Source organism: Daphnia carinata, chromosome 2, assembly GCF_022539665.2.
Source record: "Daphnia carinata strain CSIRO-1 chromosome 2, CSIRO_AGI_Dcar_HiC_V3, whole genome shotgun sequence".
Classification (NCBI taxonomy): domain Eukaryota; kingdom Metazoa; phylum Arthropoda; class Branchiopoda; order Diplostraca; family Daphniidae; genus Daphnia; species Daphnia carinata.
Genome location: NC_081332.1, coordinates 6456114 through 6476435, shown reverse-complemented (window position 1 = coordinate 6476435; position 20322 = coordinate 6456114). Strand labels below are relative to the sequence as shown.

Sequence of the window (20322 nt, the reverse complement as noted above, 5' to 3'; positions counted from 1 at the left end):
AAACGTAACCCAAGTCCTACGAACAGTTTAAGAGTTCGGATTAGTCTGAACAGCTATTCCTTTTCCAGCGAGTATTGGAGGACTTTATGCAACTTAAAATCAAATGTGTTTACTAGGTTTTCGTATCCTTTTTATATTTTAGGAAAACCGTGAAACTGCAACGACGAGAGCGGAAGAGGCCTTTTTGCCTTCAACCAGCCTAACTTTATAGTTATTATGTACATTTATTTAAGAATAATGATGATAAAATGATTTTTTAAAATTTAACTAACGTAACCTTTGTCGTGAATAAAATGAACGTATACGATTGAATACTAAAAGTATCGAATAAACCAATTGAAATGAAAATCCTACTACATGAGCCTTTCCAGTAATTTGGATATTGCGACTTAGACACTATTTAACGATAATTACGAAGACGACATCGTTGTTTCATAGTGCTAGTAGGTTTTGAGAGATTTAAATTCAAAGTCGTTATTATGTATCAGCATTTTTTTTTCTATTACCGTTACTAATACACTCCAAAGGAAATCTCGCACCTAAAACCAATGTTGTCGTAGTCACAAGCAATCGCTAATAAATAACGAAAAATGACCCACGAGTGTGGATTTATTTACTACAGAAAAATAACGTCGTTTAAGAAAGTTATTTCTTCCGGGTCTCTTATATCTCGAGGTCTTTTGATACACAGCAGACTGCGTGAAAGTTTACAGTTGCCATGCACGTAATGTATAAGTTCTGCATATTGCACTACAGACGGATCAAGCTGAAAGCTTTTTTACCATAAGCTTAAGTGGAAGAGGTTTTGTTGTTAGCATATCTGAGATTACGTGCCGGTTTACTATGTTGTTGATTATATAACCCTCGACCAAACCTTATTTTAGTTTTCGAGGAAAACAAATCCTATAACTGAATTCAATCAACTGATCTCACTGATACATTTTTAACAAGACAAAGCCGATAACTTGATATTCTAATAGGCTACTATGGCCAACTTATTTCATATCGCTCTCGAACTTTGGATCCTTTTCCGCGTGCCTTGTATTTACAGTCCGTTTCCCAGTTCGTACACAACAAACTGGCTAGCATGTAAAATGTATTTATGGTTAGTGCTGGCAAACCATAGTTTTGCCGAAAATAGGAAAAATTACTTGAAATGAAGAAAACATTTCACTGGTACAATTGATACAAACTACAGAGGTTGAAAAACATAATGAAATATGGCTTTCATATGAAGTGTATTTCTCTGAGTAGTTTCTCAACGATCCATGAGCTTAAAATGTCTTTTCAGGAATGACTTGAGAGCAAACGTCCAATAAAGATGAAGTGTCTTAAGTGTGACCACTGTCATTTTTAGCTAACCCGTTTTCCCAGTTGCACCATCTACTTCCAATTCACGCAATTTTTCAATAACTTCCTGTTCAACTTTCGATCCTGAGTTTTCACTATCCTGTTCCTCATCGTCTTTTTCGCTTTCTCCAACTTCATCGCCACTCTCGTCGCTTGTTGCTTGTTCTTCTGTCAGATTTTGGTTTTGCTCCAAGATTCTTTGAGCTTCCTCAAATGCCTCCTTAAATAGTTTTGCATCTAAAAATATTTAGATTAACCACATTATTAAAAGATTTTTTTGGTAAACGTAAAGAGCAACTAATAGTACTTTCGGCATTTGAAAAACGAACAGCAAGAAGCTCAGGTTTGGGAACCTCATCAGCAAAATCTGCTGGTACACTCCAGATCCATGCACGGTCACTGTCACAGTTAGGTTTCAATTCCATTGCAGGAGTTACTGAAATATGGTGACAATTATTAAGTAGAAACAAGTTTCTGTCAAACAGAGTACATATGCTAGTAGCTATTACTATAGTGATTAGCACAAATTTTCCATGTTCGATCTCTCCTCATCAAAACTCTTGCAGTGTTCTGTTTCAGATGGCATAAGATTTTAATTTCTCCAGTTCCTCTTTCTTTCCACTGATGAGGTTCCTCTGTGTTATCATATCTGTAGAGTTTAGCACGCCTGGAAATAAAATTTCACCATTAAAGATATACAAAGTTGGACTTGAATGTGATGATTTGTTACAGTTTAACAAGATCTTCCTCATCTTCTTCCATTGAATAAATATGAACTTCTGGAAGATGGATAATTGGTTCAAAATACGGATCGTGTTCTTCATGTTCATCGTTTTCGACATCCTCCTTGTGGTCTTTGTTGTTTTGGATTTCTACCTGAGTAATCAAAGAAATTTATGGTTACCATGCTTCGTCGGCATCGCGTTTGTTTATTACACTTACAGATATATCAGTCATTTTATATAAAATGTTACGAGAATGGAAAAGGATGAAAAAATAGTTGTTACGTCAATGGAGGATTTGCCAATACCGAGTACAAGAGTTTCAGACAATTACTATACAACTAGAATTTTCCAAAGTTCAGGCTTCTAATTGTCGTTTTTCTTTATTGTCCAAAGAGAAGCGCTATGGCTAATGCGACGAGAATTTACAGTTGTACCACAATATAAATATGTTCGGGAATTGGGAAGATGGGAATTCGACAACGCGATCTGTAAATTTGTGACAATTTAAAAATTATAAACACGATTTTGAGAAAAGATATCAACCGCCAACGACCGGAAAGGAAGCTTAACTGATATTTCCGGAAAAAAAGGATTTACTTTCAGCGAAAACTGAATTTGGCAAAGTATATAAATCGACTCTCAGCGCAATATGCCGTACTTAAAAATTTCAGTGCTCAACTATAATTCAAAGTTAAATAGCAAAGTGAGATTGTTCCAAGTGCTATCTGAGCTGGATCTTATTGCCGATAGACTGTGCAATCCTTCTTATCCCTCCAAACAATACTTACACACATTATTTCTGAGACAACCGTAGAAAACGGACGAACAAATTAGTTTCGTCAAGCCCACGTTGTTGTTCTGTTAGCTATTTTAATGCTCAAGAAATGTAAATCCTAGAAAACAAAAAAACAAGAATTGCCGATGATATGCTATTAACAAGAGTTGCGCGGAACAATGTTTCGGCTCAGTTTGTTTTTTCGCGAACAGAAATCTTTGAATTCATTAACCATTTTCAGGAAGGGCGCTATTTTTTATCGCATTTCTTAGGAAAACAAATATGTTATCAGTTTTGAAAAATGTTTTGGTACCATTGCTTTTTTCACGGTTTCCATTTGGACGTTCTGCCGAATGATTGGCGGAATAGCACGGAAATCATTTTTCTACATATCCATCGCAAGCGCAGCGAAATCCTCTTTTCTGGAAAAGATAATTTAAGTTTCGTTATTTCAATTAAAACTAAACATATTGAAATGTATGTGTAAATAAGGCATACACCTAATTTTGATCAAAAGTAAAATATGAAATTACGAATTATGGAAGAAAGTCTCAAAACATACCTACATATTCATTGTAATGACCCACAAGTTTCACGTTATTTGTATAAAAGCGATGGCTACAGGAGGAAAATTTATCGTCTTTGCCCACATTGAAAATGGTTAAATGCAGTAAAGCAAGGTTGTACGTAGCCGTATTGACGCTCTTTGCTCTTGGATGCATTGTGGGTGTCATCGTAATGGTAGTCACAAGGCCGCAATGCCCGTCCCTGACTGATCTTAAGTGCCCTTCGACTGCGGATATCATCGGCCAACTACAAAGCTCAACTGGGATAGTATTCGAAGATCCAATTACTACGTTTACCACGTCTGAAATTCACGAGGCCAAAACTAAAACAAAACAAGACACCATCAGCGGACAAGAGCCGCATGGTAAAAGTGTACTTTTGCCAGACCCCGATATCGTCAACGCCGATGGCGGCGTTCCGTCACTTGTAACTTCTTCCGCCGGCAATCCTGATGTGGCCGACACTTATAATTTGGACATGGAGAAGTATTCTACCGGCACTGGAGCAGTTGAGGTTGACGATTTACTCGAGGAAATCAACAGGTTTATTTTGGACTTCATCAGTGCGATGTCTGGAATCGGTGATGCAAACCTGGGCGAATCATATAATCAAACCAAAAGCCTAACGTTGGAAATCGAAAGACAGGTGAGCAACGCAGAACAACCAATTCATGATTCTCCAGTCTAAAACACTCAAGATTGTAATTGATAAGATTGTGACTGGAGCTGCTTCTTCAGATATCAGCGGTTCGCGTAACACAACTTTTAAAGTCAACATCAAAAGGCAAGTCAGTGGACAAGGAGGATATCCAGATTCCATCGATTTGTCTGGCGAAGACGAACTGTCTGAAATATCCATCTTGAAGACTGTAAATGGAATAAGATTTGTGAACACTCTAGACCAAACTATCCATAAGCAGCACGTCTTCAAACTCGACATGAACAAGGTAATGGAAGAGATTGCAGCTTCGGATGTTCTTGATGAGTCTAACACCATGAATACTACTTCTAAAATCAACGACATCGATTTGTCTAGTGGCGACGACATCAGCGATATAAACATCCAACAAACGGTGAACGGAATTGGGCTTTCCAATACCAAGTACCAGGTTACTGATGAAGCTAAACTATTCAAACTCGATATTGGCAAGGATATCACGGGAATAGCTAGTTCAGGCGTTTACTTCCATCCTCATAACAGCAATACTACCGGGTTAGATGTCGAGAAAACGACTATTGGCACAGCCTTTTCCAACAACCAAAATTCAGGTGAGGTAAAGACCAAAAACCAACAATCGAACCTTCAAAAGCAAGTGGTGAGGATTGCATCTGCAAATCTCAGCGACTTCCCTAACCAGCCCAACAACTTTGCGAATATTAACCAAGAAATAACAGGAATCGCTTCTTCCCACAGCAAGAACGAGAACGTTAACGACCCCAATGACATTAAACTCGACATCGGCAGGGTGGCGGAGGGCGTCGCAGCTTCAGATGTTTTTGGTGATTCTCTTTACCTTGTTGGGAAAAACGTTGTTGGTGTAGCCTCCAGCAGCACCCATACCTCAAATAATGGAAGTACTAATGACCCGAAGTTAAGTCTTAGGAAGCAGGTGGTGGGTATTGCGGATGCAAATATAAAGCGGTTTCCAACAAGTCCAGAAAATTTGCCAACAAAGAAACACTAGCTTGCTTCTCTTATAACTTGCATATGTGCTTGTACTTGAAATCTAAAATAAAATGATTTAAAAAAAGTTTTAAATTTGTCTTGTAATTTCTACAATAATTTACGAAAGTGTAGGCATTGCATAGCTTATAATGATTGAAAAAAAAGACTCGCGTTCGATTAAAAGATTTACGACAAAGTTTCGATTCTACGGTTTACCTTTATTCGAAGTCATGCGTTACCAGGCGTTGTTCTTACCGCTAACTGGGTAGCTAACGAAAACGGATTTTAGGCTACTTGCGATAATGTGCCCTGTAATGCCTGAACATGTCTGTTGAGAAAGGTCGCTGAAAAAGTTGGTCGAATAACTTCGATATTTTACTCTAGCGCACCAAAAACTAAAAAAAAAAGTCGGGCTTATTTTGTTGGGCTTAAATTTTTGTTTACACAATCACTAAAGGCACACCAACACCATCTAGTTTGACTGTTAGAAGCTCAACTTGAAAAGAAAAAAAAAAAAGTCGGGCTTAAATTTTATTTACACGACCACTAAAGGCCCTAAGGACTACAACGACATCTAGTTAAAAAATAAAACTAAATTTTTTCAAAAAAAGTAAGAATTTGTTTGTTTCAAAATCTTTCCATAGAATATAGAATAACATAGGTCAATACTGAAATAAGGTAGAACGTCTTTAAACGGTCCCTATAGCAAACTGTACTGTTGTGCCACAAATCGTTTTATTTGTATGATTTGACTTCAAAGAAAAAAAAACAATTGTTCCATTATTTCAAGCTTCACCTAGAGCACATAGTTCATTGTTTATTTTGTGAATTTAGTCCACAGGTTTAAATTAATGAACGAATATGGGTGGAAAAATGGCAAAGCGTGCAGCAGCGAGGTTTGGGCAGTTAATTTCGTGTACTAAAGGGATGCTACTGACTTATTATCATTGGAGTGGTAGGAATAGGCGGTGTCGATCACTCCCTATAGAGGTGTCACGTCCTGAAAAATTCAAGTCGTGAATGTGCCACGTAAGTTGTGGACCATCTGCCATACGGTGGGCATTTGGGAATACATGCTGCAAACAGCAACCTCTATAGTACATAAAGGTCCGCACAAACGAGGGACAAGGTAAGCATGGCAATTGAAAAAAAAAAGATATGTGAAACTGAAGTAGGAAGAAAGTCGGTTTAGGGAGTCGCCACCCCCCGCTAAACAAGTAAATTTGACGTGAATACTGGTTGTAGTCCCGATTGCTTCGAAATTATCAACCTATGATAAGTAAAGTAGAAATGATTAGGACTGTGCGAAGGTTCGCGTAAATGGTCAGGTGGGGCTTTCTTCTGCTAAGAATTGGGTAAGCAAACCGAACTTGCCCAGTTTACTTCAGTTTCACATTTCTTTTCTCGTACTTTGCGTCCATCAGGAAATACGTTTTATTATATTGTATGAGGAACTAACTTCGGCCTCGGTCTACGCACCAAAAAGGAGCATGGTCAGGAACTTGAATTTGGATTAATGATCCAAAGAGGAATGAATCAATAATCCTCAATAATGTTAGAACTGGTCCAATGGGTTGTTTAGCCAGGTTCATTCTTGAGGCTAACCGCTTCGGTAATTCTAGTTTGTCGATAGCTGTTTTGCTTGGAATGCTTGATGCAACTGAACCGCCGCCTCCGGTGACAATTGTGGATGCTTGAACTTCCCGCACTAATAGTTTGGCAGCCATCAAAGTTTCAATTTGCTCGTCCAAGTCATTTTCAATATCTTCTTCATCGGAATCTTGCAGGCCTAAGCAGAAATAGTTACAGTACTTTTTGTTAATCAGCGGAAATAATAATCTAAAAATTTTCGACAAAATACCTAAAGCGGCTATCTGGAACTTTTTCTTCTCTGATACAATCATAGCTTCTGATTCAGCGAATTTGAATCCTTTTCCGGAAAATCCACCCCCGTCTGATGGGACAGTTTTTCCTTCCTACGAAATCGTGAATAATTAAAATAAGGCTAATGTTTCACTTTTGTCTAATTTACCGCAGTAAGTTTGGATTTGTATCGATCCCAAAGATGTTGTAGTTCAGCTGGAACTAGTGTGTTCGATTGTTCCATGGCTTTAATAATATCGCCTGCTGTACTCTGCTGACCCGGGGTGATAAAAGTGTAAGCGAATCCTTTATTGCCTGTTCTTCCAGTACGTCCACAACTATGAATATAGTCTTCATGATGGTTCGGACAACCTTAGTTTACAACCAAAATAAGATTATATACATCTAATTCGCGAACGGCAACAGATGTGGCGAACTTTAAAATTCGAAAAAAACAAAAAAACAAAAAAAAAATACTAGGGGCCCTCACTGCGATCGGGAAGTTCTCGATAGGGATCAGCCCTGGGTTGCTATTGAATCGAGGAAATCAAATGAATTGTACAACAAGAAAAGACAAGATGCTGTTGAACAAATTTCAGTTTAGGTCACCGCTATGGCTCCTTATTTCTTTTGTACTTTTAGATTGAAGAGGCGATCTCAATGTTTCAGATAACTGTTTGAAAATTTTTGATTAATAATGAAATGATGGATATTCACTGTCAACAGTGTATCTGCAAACCGCATTACCCAACCATGGCATGAATAACGCAATATTAAAGTGGCGATTGCGTACATGATCCAAACATGATCGCTAACCGTTTTCAACAAATGGACGAATTTTCGTTATTCAACTGCCACAACAAAATCATTTATCATTGGTAAAGCCATAACGGTATGAAACGTCGTTTCGAACAAGTACGAATGATGAACTCTAACCACCTGGCACAGCAACGATTGCTTCATGTTAAATCGGAAGAATTTCCTATACGAAAATTTACACGGACAAGCTTGAACGTAAAATTGACGCCGCACATTCAGAATTTATATAGTGTCTTAGAATGAATGGGTTGGAATCGGTCCACATTATTAGCTAGCCAATGGTTGTGACCCAAATAGTGAAGCAAATAGTTCATTCTTGGCAACGTCATTCCATGATGTTTCAGGGTAAGGCGCCATAAAAGAAACAAGTTTAGGATGCACTTGGTATCGAAGTCTTCGTCCTTTGCTGGCTTTAGCATCTACTTTTCGTTTAGCTTTCGACCGTAATTTTTGAATTTCGAGCCATTGCCTGTATTTAAATCGCATATTTAGAATCAAAATAAAGAAACATGCTTGAACGAAGTCTAACCTTCCAATAGCAATTTGATTGGAACCTGCTTCACCAGTCTTCTTTTCAATCAACTCGCGAAGTAGCTGATGATAAAAATCGTCATCGTCATAAATTTCCGGATCAAATTCTTCATAATCCTTGCTTGGATGTTCCTCATGCTTAATAAAAAATGTTCAGTTATTTCTTATTTAAGGAAAGATTTTTTCTTTCAACTGGATTACCTTAGATTCATCTTCTTTTCCATCGTTGGCAATTTCCTGGACAGAGGGTTTAAGGACAGACCCAAGTACGCGGTAAGTGGCTCTTTTGATCCGCGTACGATTGATCAGTCGCTGTTTATCGCTAAGGATTCCTTCAAGTTGTTTTAAAATTGATTGATCAAAAGCTCCGAATCCAGCTTTGCTTCCGGCACCCGTTCGTCCCGTTGCCATTTTTGTTTTTTCGTTCCACATATTCAGTGTACGATGACAAAAACCACGAAAGTTATCATGCCGCTTTCCAATTTCAGCTTCATATCCAGCTATTTTTAGCCTTTTGCGTTTAGGGCCTTCATCTTCAATTTCTTCATCACCATCTGTAGCTTCTTCACCAGTATCGCTTGCGATTTCCTCGTCACTGTTTGAGAAATTGTAACATGCCCGGATTTTTAGTTTAATTTAATGGAGAATTGTAAATGCAAAAAGTTACCTTTCCCTTTCTCCAGATTTTCCTTGAGTTAACGATTTCGTCTGAGGGTTAGATTTTAGTAAGAGATCCTAGATAAGCGAGAAAAGATCCATAATTCCATTGGGTAAGTCTAACTTGGATAGAGTTGGTAGCTATTTTTGTTTACCTGCAATTCAAGGCAGTTGTCCAACAATGTTTTAATAGCTATCCGAGCCCCTTGACCTGCTGTCATAAAATGGTTTTCTCCAGCTATTTTGGTAAACTGTTTGTAAACTTGGCCCTGGGGTAGTTGATTGCACAAATTTATCCCTTTATGCATTTTTATGCGACACTCAAGTAGATGATCCCATAGGGAGAGCTGATTTTGAACGCATTTCCCTTTGTTTATGTCGGTTGCGTGGGAACTTTTCGACATCTTCTGAACACTGACTTCACTTCCATCTTCCTCATTATCATCTACACTTCCAACCTCATCTTCTTCTTCTTCTCCATCTTCTTCTTCTTCTCCATCTTCTTCTTCTTCTCCATCTTCTTCGTCCTCATTTTCATCTTCTTCTCCTTCAACATGTTCAGAGCTCAGAGAATTTCTGTCATCAACGTCGGATTCCAATGCACTTTCATCATCCATTTCGTCATCTGAATGAGGATTCAATTTTTTTGATTTGTTGTTTGTTGTTTTTAAGAATTTGTCTTTAAATCCAAGGATATCATCTTCCTCACTTTCACCACCAGATACTAGGGATGGCTCAGAGCTAAAACCTTCATTTTCATCTTCTTCTGCTTGAAACTCAAGCTCTTTACGGCTTACTTGCTTTCCAGCATATCTTTTGTCTGTAACTGCTAATAATCCAACATTTTTATGGCGCAGGCTTGTTTTGTTCTTCAGTGTTTTCTTTGTAGTAGTTTGTAATTCATACTGATCATCAAAGGTATCTAACCTTGCTTTTGTTTCTATGACATAAAAATGTAAAGTAAAATAAAATCAATTGCCATTAAATTGTTCAGTGTTAATTACCTTCATTGAATTCATCTTCTGGGTCTGCGAACTGAGGTGTTGGATTAGCAAGTTCAGCTAACCTCTCACTAAGTGTTTTGCCTTTAGTTTGGGACATCATAGAAATAGATTCTGGCTAAATTTCTACACACGGTTAACATACCACGTGTTTCAAGTTTTCAATCTTTCTGACTCAATCATTGCAGACGAATACGTTCTTCTTTTGTTTTCTGACAAAACGAGTGTGAGCGCGATTGGCCCCGGTTTACTAATACCCGGGTAGCCCGTAGATCACCGCATAATAGTCCATCTTCATCGAACCGCGATCCGATTCTAAAGCCGCATAAGTTGGGCCAGTTTTGCTGGGAAAATCGGGTCTAGCCACTGCCAACTTGAAAGGTAGCAGCTCGAATGGTACAATGTTTGAAAACGCGCCTTCTACTGCTAGACAACTTATTACCATCTTACAGGGTGTTACGTTATCTAGCGCGCAAGTCCAAGCAGGCATTTTACATGTTTTGGTGCGATAGTACGTTGACTACTGGTTCTGATGGCACGTGTCGAAGTTTCAGCAACACACTGCTCTAAGGCTTAAAGCAAAATTTCCATTTTGTTCTTTGTTAGGCTGGTTACGTGCTTAGCTTATTTTTAGGTTTCAGGTATCAATTCAAGTAAGACAAAAACTAGTTGAACGTAGTAATATGTGATGCCACTTGACGACGAAGGTTAGTGGCTACCAAAAAATACAAAATTTATTTGAACCATGTATTCGCATACTTGGAAAGTGGAACGGTGTGGCGCGAAAATCACTGCTGCGAAGAGTCAAGCCAAACACATTATCTCCACGATTTATTGGAGGATAGCGTGAAAAATAACTGAAATCCCAAACGCATAGTTTTTTAGCCTTTCTGGAAAGTTTTTATTTCCAGAAGCGAAGCGAAAGAAGAATCCGCGAATTTGTCATTAACTGAATCTCTTCTAGCAATCAAATTGAATAAACACAAAATATTATCACCGCATTTGTAATTTATGTAACCTTCCTAATGGCCATTTCCACGGTCGACGACTCTTCCTATTTCCACAATGATTTCCACGTCTTACGTTCTAAGTTCCACGCTCAAAGTACACGTTATATCCGGTCCCACATAAACCCCCGTCCCCTGATTGACATACGGTAAAACCAGTTGCCACACAACACATATACAGTTTGAGTTTCAAGCCAATTGACTCATTCGACTTATTCCTGTCAGCTTTGAAGGGGGCGAAACCTAATAAGCAGATCTGACAGGTGTATTCTTCGTTGAAATGGCCGGTCAGGTAATGTTTGTTGTAAATTTCTATTGGTATTTGTGAATTTAAACCCTTAAGCAATGTAGTTTATTCACTCTTATGCCTTACCGTTTAATTGCCGTTGCCTATTTGTTAACCAAACCCAGTTTTAATGGAATCATTTGGAAGAATATGAAACGTTTTTATTTACAGGCGCGCGTCCTTTACGATTTTGATGGCCAGCCTGGCACATCTGAACTATCAATTACCACTGGTGAGATTTTAAATGTTACAAGTAAGGATGTTGGAGAAGGATGGTGGGAGGGTAGTAACCAACGTGGACTTAGTGGAATATTCCCTGCTGCATATGTTGAGGTATTTATTACACTTACACTCGTAACAATTGACTTCTCAAAGTAGAAAAGAAAATTTTTATAAGAGATTAGCTCTTTTAATTTATTGAAATATGTAAAGGTCCTTGAAAGTAGCCTAATTAATGGAGTGATTTCAACAAATTAGAAAACCAAATGAGTTGTCAAGCTAATGATAATTTGCCTGTTCTTATCAACAATAGGCTATAGTACAAACTTATGATGTACCACCTGCCATGCCCCCTCCTCCATTGCCACAGATTTATGTGGAGGAAAGTACAGCTCCAGTAATTCAACAACAACAATCACAGGTAGCTGATAATGGAAGTTTTATACTGCACTCTAAATATTTACTGATATCTAAATGGGTATTGCAATTTTAGTATGATGATGACTGGGACGATGACTGGGACGATGACGTTTCCGAAGTTAATCAAGCCAGTCATCCTGCAAACGCTGCATCAGGTGGACGAAGCAATAGCGACGTTGGTAGTGCACTTGACGTCAACTTGGCGGGATTGAAATTGGGTGACGGCAAAGGAACTGTTCGTAAAAACTTGAACCGGTTCTCCCATTTCGTAAAAACTGGCGGAGAAGCCTACATTTTGGGGGCTAGCAAAGTGGCAGCCACTGATAGCGATTATATTCAAATTATCGAAACTAATTATGGTATCACTTGGGCTCCGAATCCACAACCATACTCGTGCGTCGTAGCCTCGCCTAAGAAAGAGTCCAAGTTGAAAGGTAGGAATAAAGTTGTATGGTCGGTGGGCAAAATTTCTGAAGTTTCTTTTGGCACAGGTTTGAAAAGTTTCATAGCTTATCAACTGACACCATCAATAAACAACATCCAAGTTTCGCGGCGCTACAAACATTTCGATTGGCTTCACGAACGACTGGTGGAAAAATTTTGCATCATTCCAATTCCTCCGCTACCCGATAAGCAAATCTCAGGTTTGTATTCGATAGCTTTAATAGTTTCAATAAATGTACAAAACTTTGCTTTGCATATTAGGTCGGTATGAAGAGCAGTTCATCGAACGCAGGCGCCTTCAGTTACAGTCATTCGTTAGTCGTGTAAGTAACCACCCAGTTCTGTCACGCTCGGACGTCTGGCTGCATTTTCTAACATGCACAGATGCCAAACGATGGAAAACTGGAAAGCGGAAAGCTGAAAAAGATGAAGTAATTGGCGCGGCAATCTTTAGCGTGGTTCAAGTTCCAGAAAAAGCTCTAGACCCCCTACAACTGTAAGTCTCTTTCCTGATTTCATTGATTGTTTGCCTCATCGTGTTTTTCTTACCTTCTGGCAAATTATCAGAGATTCCCAAACCGAAGCGTTTGGTCGTTTCGTACAATCGTTTGATACTGCTGTCCGCACGATGCAAAGTAACTTTGCTGAACAAGTCAAACGACAACAAGGCCCATACAAACGTGACTATCAACGCATTGGGCAGTCGTTTAGGTACGTTTCCAACAATCAGCTGCAATCATGCTGGCTGTTTTGTTTATTAATCGCATTCTTGTATAGAACGCTAAGTTCGGCAATGGAATTGCTAGAGACGGCCCCACTAACCAGGGCGTTGGCCCATACTGCCGATACATATGATCAAATTGCTCTTCTTTGCGAAGACCAACCACGTTTGGATTTTGAGCCAATGGGTGATTTACTTCACGATTATCGTGGTCTACTTGCCTCGTTCCCGGACATCATCACTGTTCATAAGGTAATCTTAAGCGTTAGCTTAATTTTTATTAATGTAGTATAAAGTGGTATGTTTTAGGGAGCTCTGCAAAAACGACGTGAACTGGAGCGCTCTGCAGCGGAAGGCAAAACTGAAAGCAATGTTGTCATTCGTGCTCAACAACGAACTGATGTAGTGTCCTACACGCTTCTGGCAGAAATGTCATACTTTCATCAAGAACGGGTACGCGATTATAATGCAGCAGCCAAAATCTTCCTTCAGGAACAAATCGCCTACTACCAAAAGGTTACAAGCTTGTGCTGGAATTGGCACCCTACTCCTACTATATCAATGTTTTTTGTTTGTTTTTCGTATTCATTCTAGATTGTTGATCATCTGCAGTCTACCTTGTCTCAGTATAAGGACGTCTAACAACTTTCGACCGGGTTTTTAAATCGCATTGTTTCGTTTTAAATCCATTCCTCTATGCGAATTAACGAAGGTTATTCTAATTATTTCGGATTCCTGGTCTTCGCAGATTTTTATCAATTGTTTTCATTCTTGGGGAAACATTCCCTCAGAGGATTCGAAAATAGTCGCGTGTTAAATTTCAATTGCTTAAATTCTGTTTCGCTCTTCCTTCTGTGTTATTGTTCCCAATCGAAAGTTTTGTTTATTAGGGGACATGGCAACCATTGGGTAAATCCCTCATACGAATTTGGTCAGAACGACTCGTGTTGTAGTCTCATCTTCATGAAAACTTTGTCGTTCTTACAGCGCTCTACCGAGCTTCATTTCAATTATCTTATAAAGAGCTATGCCTAAGAATAGATGGATCACTAAACGTGCAAATTGCTCAGTCTTAAGTGTTACGTGCTCTTAGTAAGTTAAGAGGTACAAAAAAAAACAACTGAAACGTGAGCTTCTACGTCAATTCACTTCCTATTATCATTTTCGATTATCATAACTATAGTTTGTGCGTTTAGGCAGCCTTAATTTTCATATGCCAAGAAATACACGATGATTGAAACATTTAAAAGATGATATACTGACATCTAGATGTATTAATAAACAGCAGATGAGGGGGGAGAAAACAATTTATATGTGCCTGGTACCAAAATAGCCATATAACACAACAATGAGCGGCAGAAAGCGTGAAGGGTATTGTCCTTTTGATAGGTTTCTTTCTGATGAAGAAGCATCCAATGAAAAAAAAAAAAAAACCTTTAATGCACCGGCTGGACTCCTACACCATTTGTGCCGCTACGTAATTTATCGGAATTTACTTCCGCCATCTTGAGTCTCTGTTGGCGTCTGACAGCCCGCGTGCGGATGGAAAAGAGACCATACCAAGCAACGCGTTCAACGACCGGTCGGAAAAACCTTAGCGCTACATCGTAAAATCCGATCTGTACATACAAATCAAATAACAAATGATTCAATAAATTGACTCCAAGGTTTCTTCAGAAAACACAACTAGAATACCTGAATTTTATGAACCCAGTATCCGGGAGAAGATACTTCCAGACCGAGTGTGTTCATGTGACCACGGACAAACTGGGTAGGACTGGGTACGGTCAGACTGGGCTTGAATTTGCTCATATTGGTGGCGACGAAGCTGGGAAGCACGCATTGAATCGTCACGCCAAAATGCTGGGTCTCCAAAGACAAATCTCGGCTGAATTTCTCAACAAAAGCCTGTATTATAAGAAGTTTCAAAAACATACAAGTATAAAATAAAACTGACCACTCATCTAGAACACCCCCAGGCAACACAAATGCAAGATTACACGGCGTGTGGTTTCTACACGCAGCTGTTCGCAAAGTCTTGTAAAGCTAGTTTTTTTCTGCCTGAAGATATATTGAAACAAGCTTAACATTTCAAGGTTTCACCAGGAAAACTTGGTCCTTGACGTTTTCATTGAATAAAAAAAGAACATTCATTTTCAAAGGCAATATGGCAGAAAATGTGAAAAACTCTAGGGATAATTCAAGGTCTACGGATATGTTAATGTCCAAATCGCACGTACGGAACAGTCATTTGGAAGCCGATACGGATGGTTTCCTACGTCACCAACGTTTCACATTTCTAATATTTTAAAAAGTAGTTTTAACATTCCATAATCAAGTCGAACGTAATAACTCGAAGCTAGGGGCAAACAGCTATCAAATAGTTTATAAGGGCTTTGCAATATAGCTCTCAATAGCCATAGACAGTTCCCAACAATAGTCTTATCTTGATTTCATTCAACATCCTTATTCACCAAAAAAGCATTTCCCTGATACGAAATAGGGAAATGCGGTTTGCTGATAAAGGTCAATAGGTTAACTATGGTGGTACTGGCGCAGAGCCAACTGTAATACTTTCTAAACATCCTTTACCTTGGTGCTGGAGTACATGGAGAGGAGTGGTGAAGGCAGAACGGCAGATGCGGACGAGACGTTAAGGATGAGACCTTTACGTTTTTCGGCCATTTTGGGTAGCAAGAGAAGCGTCATGCCCGTGACTGATAGTATGTTGCAGTGCATCAGTCGGGTACAGAAAGCTCCTGCATCGGGCAGATAGCAGAGAAATTCCGGGTAATTGTAAGACATGCCCACGTTGTTGACCAAGACGCCAATATCCAAGTCTTGAAGCTGGGCGCCAATCCGGTCATAGATTTCTCTGGCACCGGTAAAGTCAACGTCAATAACTCGAGTCTTGACTCCGTACTGGGTTTCTGTATAAAGACAAACAAAAACCAGTTAAGAGACGCCTACCAAGAAAAACGAACGAACGAAGCCAACGTATAGTCAGATAGTAACAAACTATGAAACAATTTGTGTTAGATTGTTGACCATGTCTCACAAAATGCAATTAAAAATTTATAAGAAATAAAAGTTTATTTTTTCATTTTTTTTTCTGCCAAAAGTTTTTCCTCATTCTTCTTTTCCGAGGAGAACCATAGACTGGGTCATTGCCCTCTCAGTCCGGGATGAAACGACCTGCTTTTCCACTCTACTTGAGACTCCCCGTCTGTTCGCTGCTAGCGTTTTCTTCCCCTCGTATTGTTTAAAGGGATAGTACAAAGGGGTGGAGAGGAGAGACAGAGGGAGAACTGATGAGAAAGGTATCCAGAACTTACCTATTTCACGGGCAACATTTTGAAGCTTAAAGAGGGACCGACTGATAAGCACGATATTCAAACCCTGTCTAGCAAACTAAAAAAATGCGAAATTTTTTAAGATTAACTTTGGAAACTTGCAATGATTCGGATTATTTTACCTCCTCGGCGTATGCTCTACCAATTCCATCTGTGGCTCCAGTGACAACTAGAGGTAAAGAAAAAAAAAAAAGAAAAAAAATTTAATTTAAAGAACCATTTTATAGCAAAGCAAATAGTTCTGTGAAGAGATAGCTTCTTCTTCCTCCACGGCAAAGATATTATCTTGTAACTATTAGTGTAATATAGGTCAGAAAAAAAATGTAGGTAAGGAGGTTGCGGAGAAACACTGTTGGAGCAGACAGCGACCTGAATCTTCTGCATTTCGTAATTGCAGCGAAAAGGAAACTTCAGTGCAATACGGCACTTTTACTGGACGTAACGGAAGAATGCCAAGATACTTTTTTGCTGTTTTTAGTGTATACTTCGACAGGAAACAGAAAACTACCGTTGTGACCCACAGACAGGTGTGCAACTATGAGTAAAGAGGAAATGTGAGGGTCGGGGGCAATGAACTCACCAGCCCATGAGCCTAGCTTCTTTACTTTGATGGAACGGCCAAGCGCGTTCCCCAGGTAGCACGTGTAGAGTAAGTTAAACAAGGCACTGACGATGCTCCACAGTAAATAAAGACAAAAAACGAAACCAATCACTTCCAAAGCACTCATTTTCTTTTGGTTTGGTTTTCACAGTCGTAATATCAGACGGTATAACGAAGTGGTGAAAACGTCAAAGCGTTGGGATTACAACTGTCAAACGACGAATGTGGAGCACAGCAATTTTTTTAAATTTGCATTTGAATTTAGATGAGTAATTTTAGTGTACATCCACAGGTTTAACACACAACCAACTTTAAATTGAGTCAATTCAAGCTAAGAAGCCATCATTGTCAATTTTTGACTGAACCGGAGAGCACAACAACAGGCTGCATTATAGCATATAAAAGTATACCAAGCAACAAGACTAAAAAAAGAGTAGAGAAAGAGCACGCCCACAATTGGAGGGGCACGGCTTGCAGTCCTATGGACAGTATACCTAAAAAACAAAATGAACACGATACGATGTGGTACCTGCCATCAGATAAAAGCGACGTGCACTACAAACGAGAATTAACACCAGCTAATAGATAATGCCAGAAAACCTGCTGGCAGCATTCGTCAAACGTTTTCTGTTTTAAGAAAGAACGGAAATCGGTCGTTGACATGGACAAGGCAATTTTTTTTTGTTTAGGAAATCCTTTCGAAATAAGCAGACAAAAAAATAAAAATAAAGAAGAAAGTAACGAAAAAGATGGTTGCCTGTAGGCGAGTAGTTTCGCACGGCTGCTCGTGCAGACGGTTTTATGGTGTCGGTAAAAACAGCTCGAGAAACCCGATTGTCTATTATGAGGGATTGGTCGTGAATCGTTATTAGGATAAAATATATTTTCATGTCCACAAATGCATCCAGTTTTCCATGTTTTCAGAGGCGAGAAGCTAATAGTGGAAACGTTTACGACGTCGTTGCACATTCCCAAGTCGTTGGCCTCGTTGGTATGTCAAAATTAGATGCGTAAATGCACAATTGTGACATGCCCAATTTTTGGAGATTCGTCGTATATTAAGCTCTTCTTTCGAAAAGTGTTGCAAAATTTTTTAGACAGTTTGTAATGATCAAGAATACTTCATAATTCCATTTGTGCTTCTGAACGTCATACACTTTTCCCATGTGTGAAATTAAGGCTTAGAAATATACCAACCAATTAAAAACTCGTGGACGTTACAAAATCAATGTCAAGAGGTCACCAAGTGCTGATTACGGATTATATCCGTAGAACGATCAGAGTCATACCATCTGAAGATCAGGTAAGTTGCATGCCCATGGGATAGGAGAAAAATTTGGGGGAAAACTGTAGCATTGTAAAGTCTGCCATCCTTTTCTACACCCTGCGGTGTTCCTGTAAGACCCTGCGGTTGACATTCTCATTTTTGATGAAAATCTATATCACAGATAGAGGGTTACTAACCCTTAGAGCGGGCAGAACAGTCCAGAAAGACAAATGGAAAAGATTTCTCCGAATTTCAAGAAAGGTCTAAGAAATGATTCGATCCATGGATGGGCCACTTTCTTGTTAGCACAACAACGCCCTTTAATGTTGTGACAACTATCTTTGAAATGAAAAAAGAAATTCACTGGTTTTTACTTAACAACCGTTGTCGTGTCCTTTTCTCCTTGTGTCAAATTAGGGCATTAATGATGAAGAATCGAGATGCTGCTTTCTCGGCGAATGCAATCAATAAATAAATTTTTAGGGCCATCATTAGCCTATAACGTTGTGCGGATATCATAGGGACAGTTGTATAATTTCCATAGTAAGCAATCGCAAACATGAGGTATTGTAGGATGGCCGAATTTCTATTGTAAACCGATTGCCAGGAAACGTGTTCGTGACAATATAATTGTGAAGCAAACCAGAATTTCCACCATTAGCGACAAGAAACTGATGGACGTGAATTCGATTCCCTTTTATGCGACGTGCCGATGGCACTTGCAGGAGAAACGAAGGAGATCTTTGAATTGCAGTGGAAGCTAATGTCATTTCAGTTATTTTATACGAACTTTTAAACGTGTTGGCATGGCAAACATTCAATGAAGAGCCAAAAAATTCTACATGTTTGGCGTTCTTAAATATGCAGTTGATATTCATTGCCCAAATGGAATTTAACGTTAGTATAATTTTTAATGCGAACACACAATTATGTATTCAATGCTCTGCCAGATCAGGGAAGCCATACATTTCAATCCACACGTAAGCCAGGTATGCTGTAACATCAGACCCGGATGGCGAAAAAAGCTTCGTCAGTGTGTCTGAATGTGGGCATCGAAATGTCACACGTCAACAGCAGCAATTGTGAATATTTACCTTAAGGGAATCCACTTGACTAAATATGCAGTGCGAAAGCCTATTTGTGGGGAAAGAGAAATAATCTAGCGCAGTTACGTTAAAAAAGAGATATTAAAAATAAATCGTGATGATACAATTTCAAAATGCTTTCTTGGGGCTTAGAGAAATCGATACGTGAACAGTCGCGCCAGCTATGTTCTTATACGATTTCAGCATCGTTCTAAATTTGTTCGTGGCTTCAGTACCGAAATCGTGGTAGACTATGACGTGTTCATTTTCAGTAAATTTTCTCTCTCTGATAGTGTAATCGCAAAATTTCTAGATTCAGAAAGCATAGTATTTCATTTGCTTGATTGAACGATTGCTTTTCATCTTACATTTGCACGGCAATATTATTCAAGTAATTTTCCAAGGGCAAGGGCAAGTGTTGGCAGACATGGAAAGGAGTAGTTTGTTGCAGAAATAAAGAGAAGATTTTCAAATGGTTAACCGCCCCTTTTTGGGGTTGTTGCTCCGCACATATGGCGCAGGAAAAGCGTTGCAGTTACGTCAAACATCTGAGAGTTATGTCGCATTACAGCTTTTTTTTTTCTCTCCAGGACACGAAAGTTTTTCTTTGTGTATTTGCGAAAAAAAGAAAGTGGAATACTTAATCTTTTGCAACTGAATGGGGGGTAATATAGTCTGGTAATTACAGTCTTATCTGATATGAGACTATTTCGTTCACAAGCAGTTTAATTCCATTTTTACAAAACAGACAATCTTTTTCGTCATATTTAAACTAATAATGCAAATTACATGTTTGTATACGATTATCTGAGAATTTATGCGTAACCTGCGTGGCCTTGTCTACAATTCACGTGCGAACTTTAGCGATCATAATTTTTTTTTCTTCAATTCGCCTCCCGAAAAGGATGTAACGCCCTTGAGATCTTTCTTGATTCTTTTTGTTACGCAAAAAATGTGATTGCCTAT

The 20322-nt window shown here is 38.9% G+C and overlaps 5 protein-coding genes across 5 annotated transcripts; 1 reads left to right on the top strand and 4 right to left on the bottom strand.

The window, feature by feature from the left end:
* Positions 1 to 1221: 1221 nt before the first annotated feature.
* Positions 1222 to 2452, bottom strand: LOC130686559 (ran-specific GTPase-activating protein-like). The gene is made up of 5 exons (XM_057509676.2): positions 2293 to 2452; positions 2081 to 2226; positions 1860 to 2017; positions 1658 to 1786; positions 1222 to 1587 (listed from the first exon to the last, which is right to left on the bottom strand). The coding sequence occupies exons 1-5, from the start codon at positions 2305 to 2307 to the stop codon at positions 1358 to 1360; spliced, it is 678 nt and encodes a 225-aa protein (XP_057365659.1). The 5' UTR covers positions 2308 to 2452; the 3' UTR covers positions 1222 to 1357.
* Positions 2453 to 6521: 4069 nt separating this feature from the next.
* On the bottom strand, positions 6522 to 7411 carry LOC130686553 (probable ATP-dependent RNA helicase DDX46). The gene is made up of 3 exons (XM_057509670.2): positions 7115 to 7411; positions 6944 to 7058; positions 6522 to 6871 (listed from the first exon to the last, which is right to left on the bottom strand). Exons 1-3 carry the CDS (start codon positions 7187 to 7189, stop codon positions 6537 to 6539), a joined length of 525 nt encoding a protein of 174 aa, XP_057365653.1. The 5' UTR covers positions 7190 to 7411; the 3' UTR covers positions 6522 to 6536.
* Positions 7412 to 7888: 477 nt separating this feature from the next.
* LOC130686542 (protein AATF-like) lies at positions 7889 to 10133 on the bottom strand. Its single transcript, XM_057509659.2, has 6 exons — positions 9957 to 10133; positions 9108 to 9892; positions 8963 to 9030; positions 8497 to 8890; positions 8294 to 8433; positions 7889 to 8233 (listed from the first exon to the last, which is right to left on the bottom strand). The coding sequence occupies exons 1-6, from the start codon at positions 10054 to 10056 to the stop codon at positions 8032 to 8034; spliced, it is 1689 nt and encodes a 562-aa protein (XP_057365642.1). The 5' UTR covers positions 10057 to 10133; the 3' UTR covers positions 7889 to 8031.
* A 967-nt stretch (positions 10134 to 11100) lies between these two features.
* LOC130686545 (sorting nexin lst-4-like) lies at positions 11101 to 14122 on the top strand. Its single transcript, XM_057509661.2, has 10 exons — positions 11101 to 11252; positions 11418 to 11579; positions 11779 to 11886; positions 11959 to 12319; positions 12377 to 12529; positions 12591 to 12825; positions 12897 to 13040; positions 13107 to 13302; positions 13360 to 13566; positions 13645 to 14122. The coding sequence occupies exons 1-10, from the start codon at positions 11241 to 11243 to the stop codon at positions 13690 to 13692; spliced, it is 1626 nt and encodes a 541-aa protein (XP_057365644.1). The 5' UTR covers positions 11101 to 11240; the 3' UTR covers positions 13693 to 14122.
* A 184-nt stretch (positions 14123 to 14306) lies between these two features.
* Positions 14307 to 17384, bottom strand: LOC130686550 (very-long-chain 3-oxoacyl-CoA reductase-B-like). The gene is made up of 6 exons (XM_057509667.2): positions 16984 to 17384; positions 16526 to 16572; positions 16386 to 16461; positions 15643 to 15980; positions 14746 to 14958; positions 14307 to 14669 (listed from the first exon to the last, which is right to left on the bottom strand). The coding sequence occupies exons 1-6, from the start codon at positions 17129 to 17131 to the stop codon at positions 14487 to 14489; spliced, it is 1005 nt and encodes a 334-aa protein (XP_057365650.1). The 5' UTR covers positions 17132 to 17384; the 3' UTR covers positions 14307 to 14486.
* Between the last annotated feature and the right edge of the window lie 2938 nt (positions 17385 to 20322).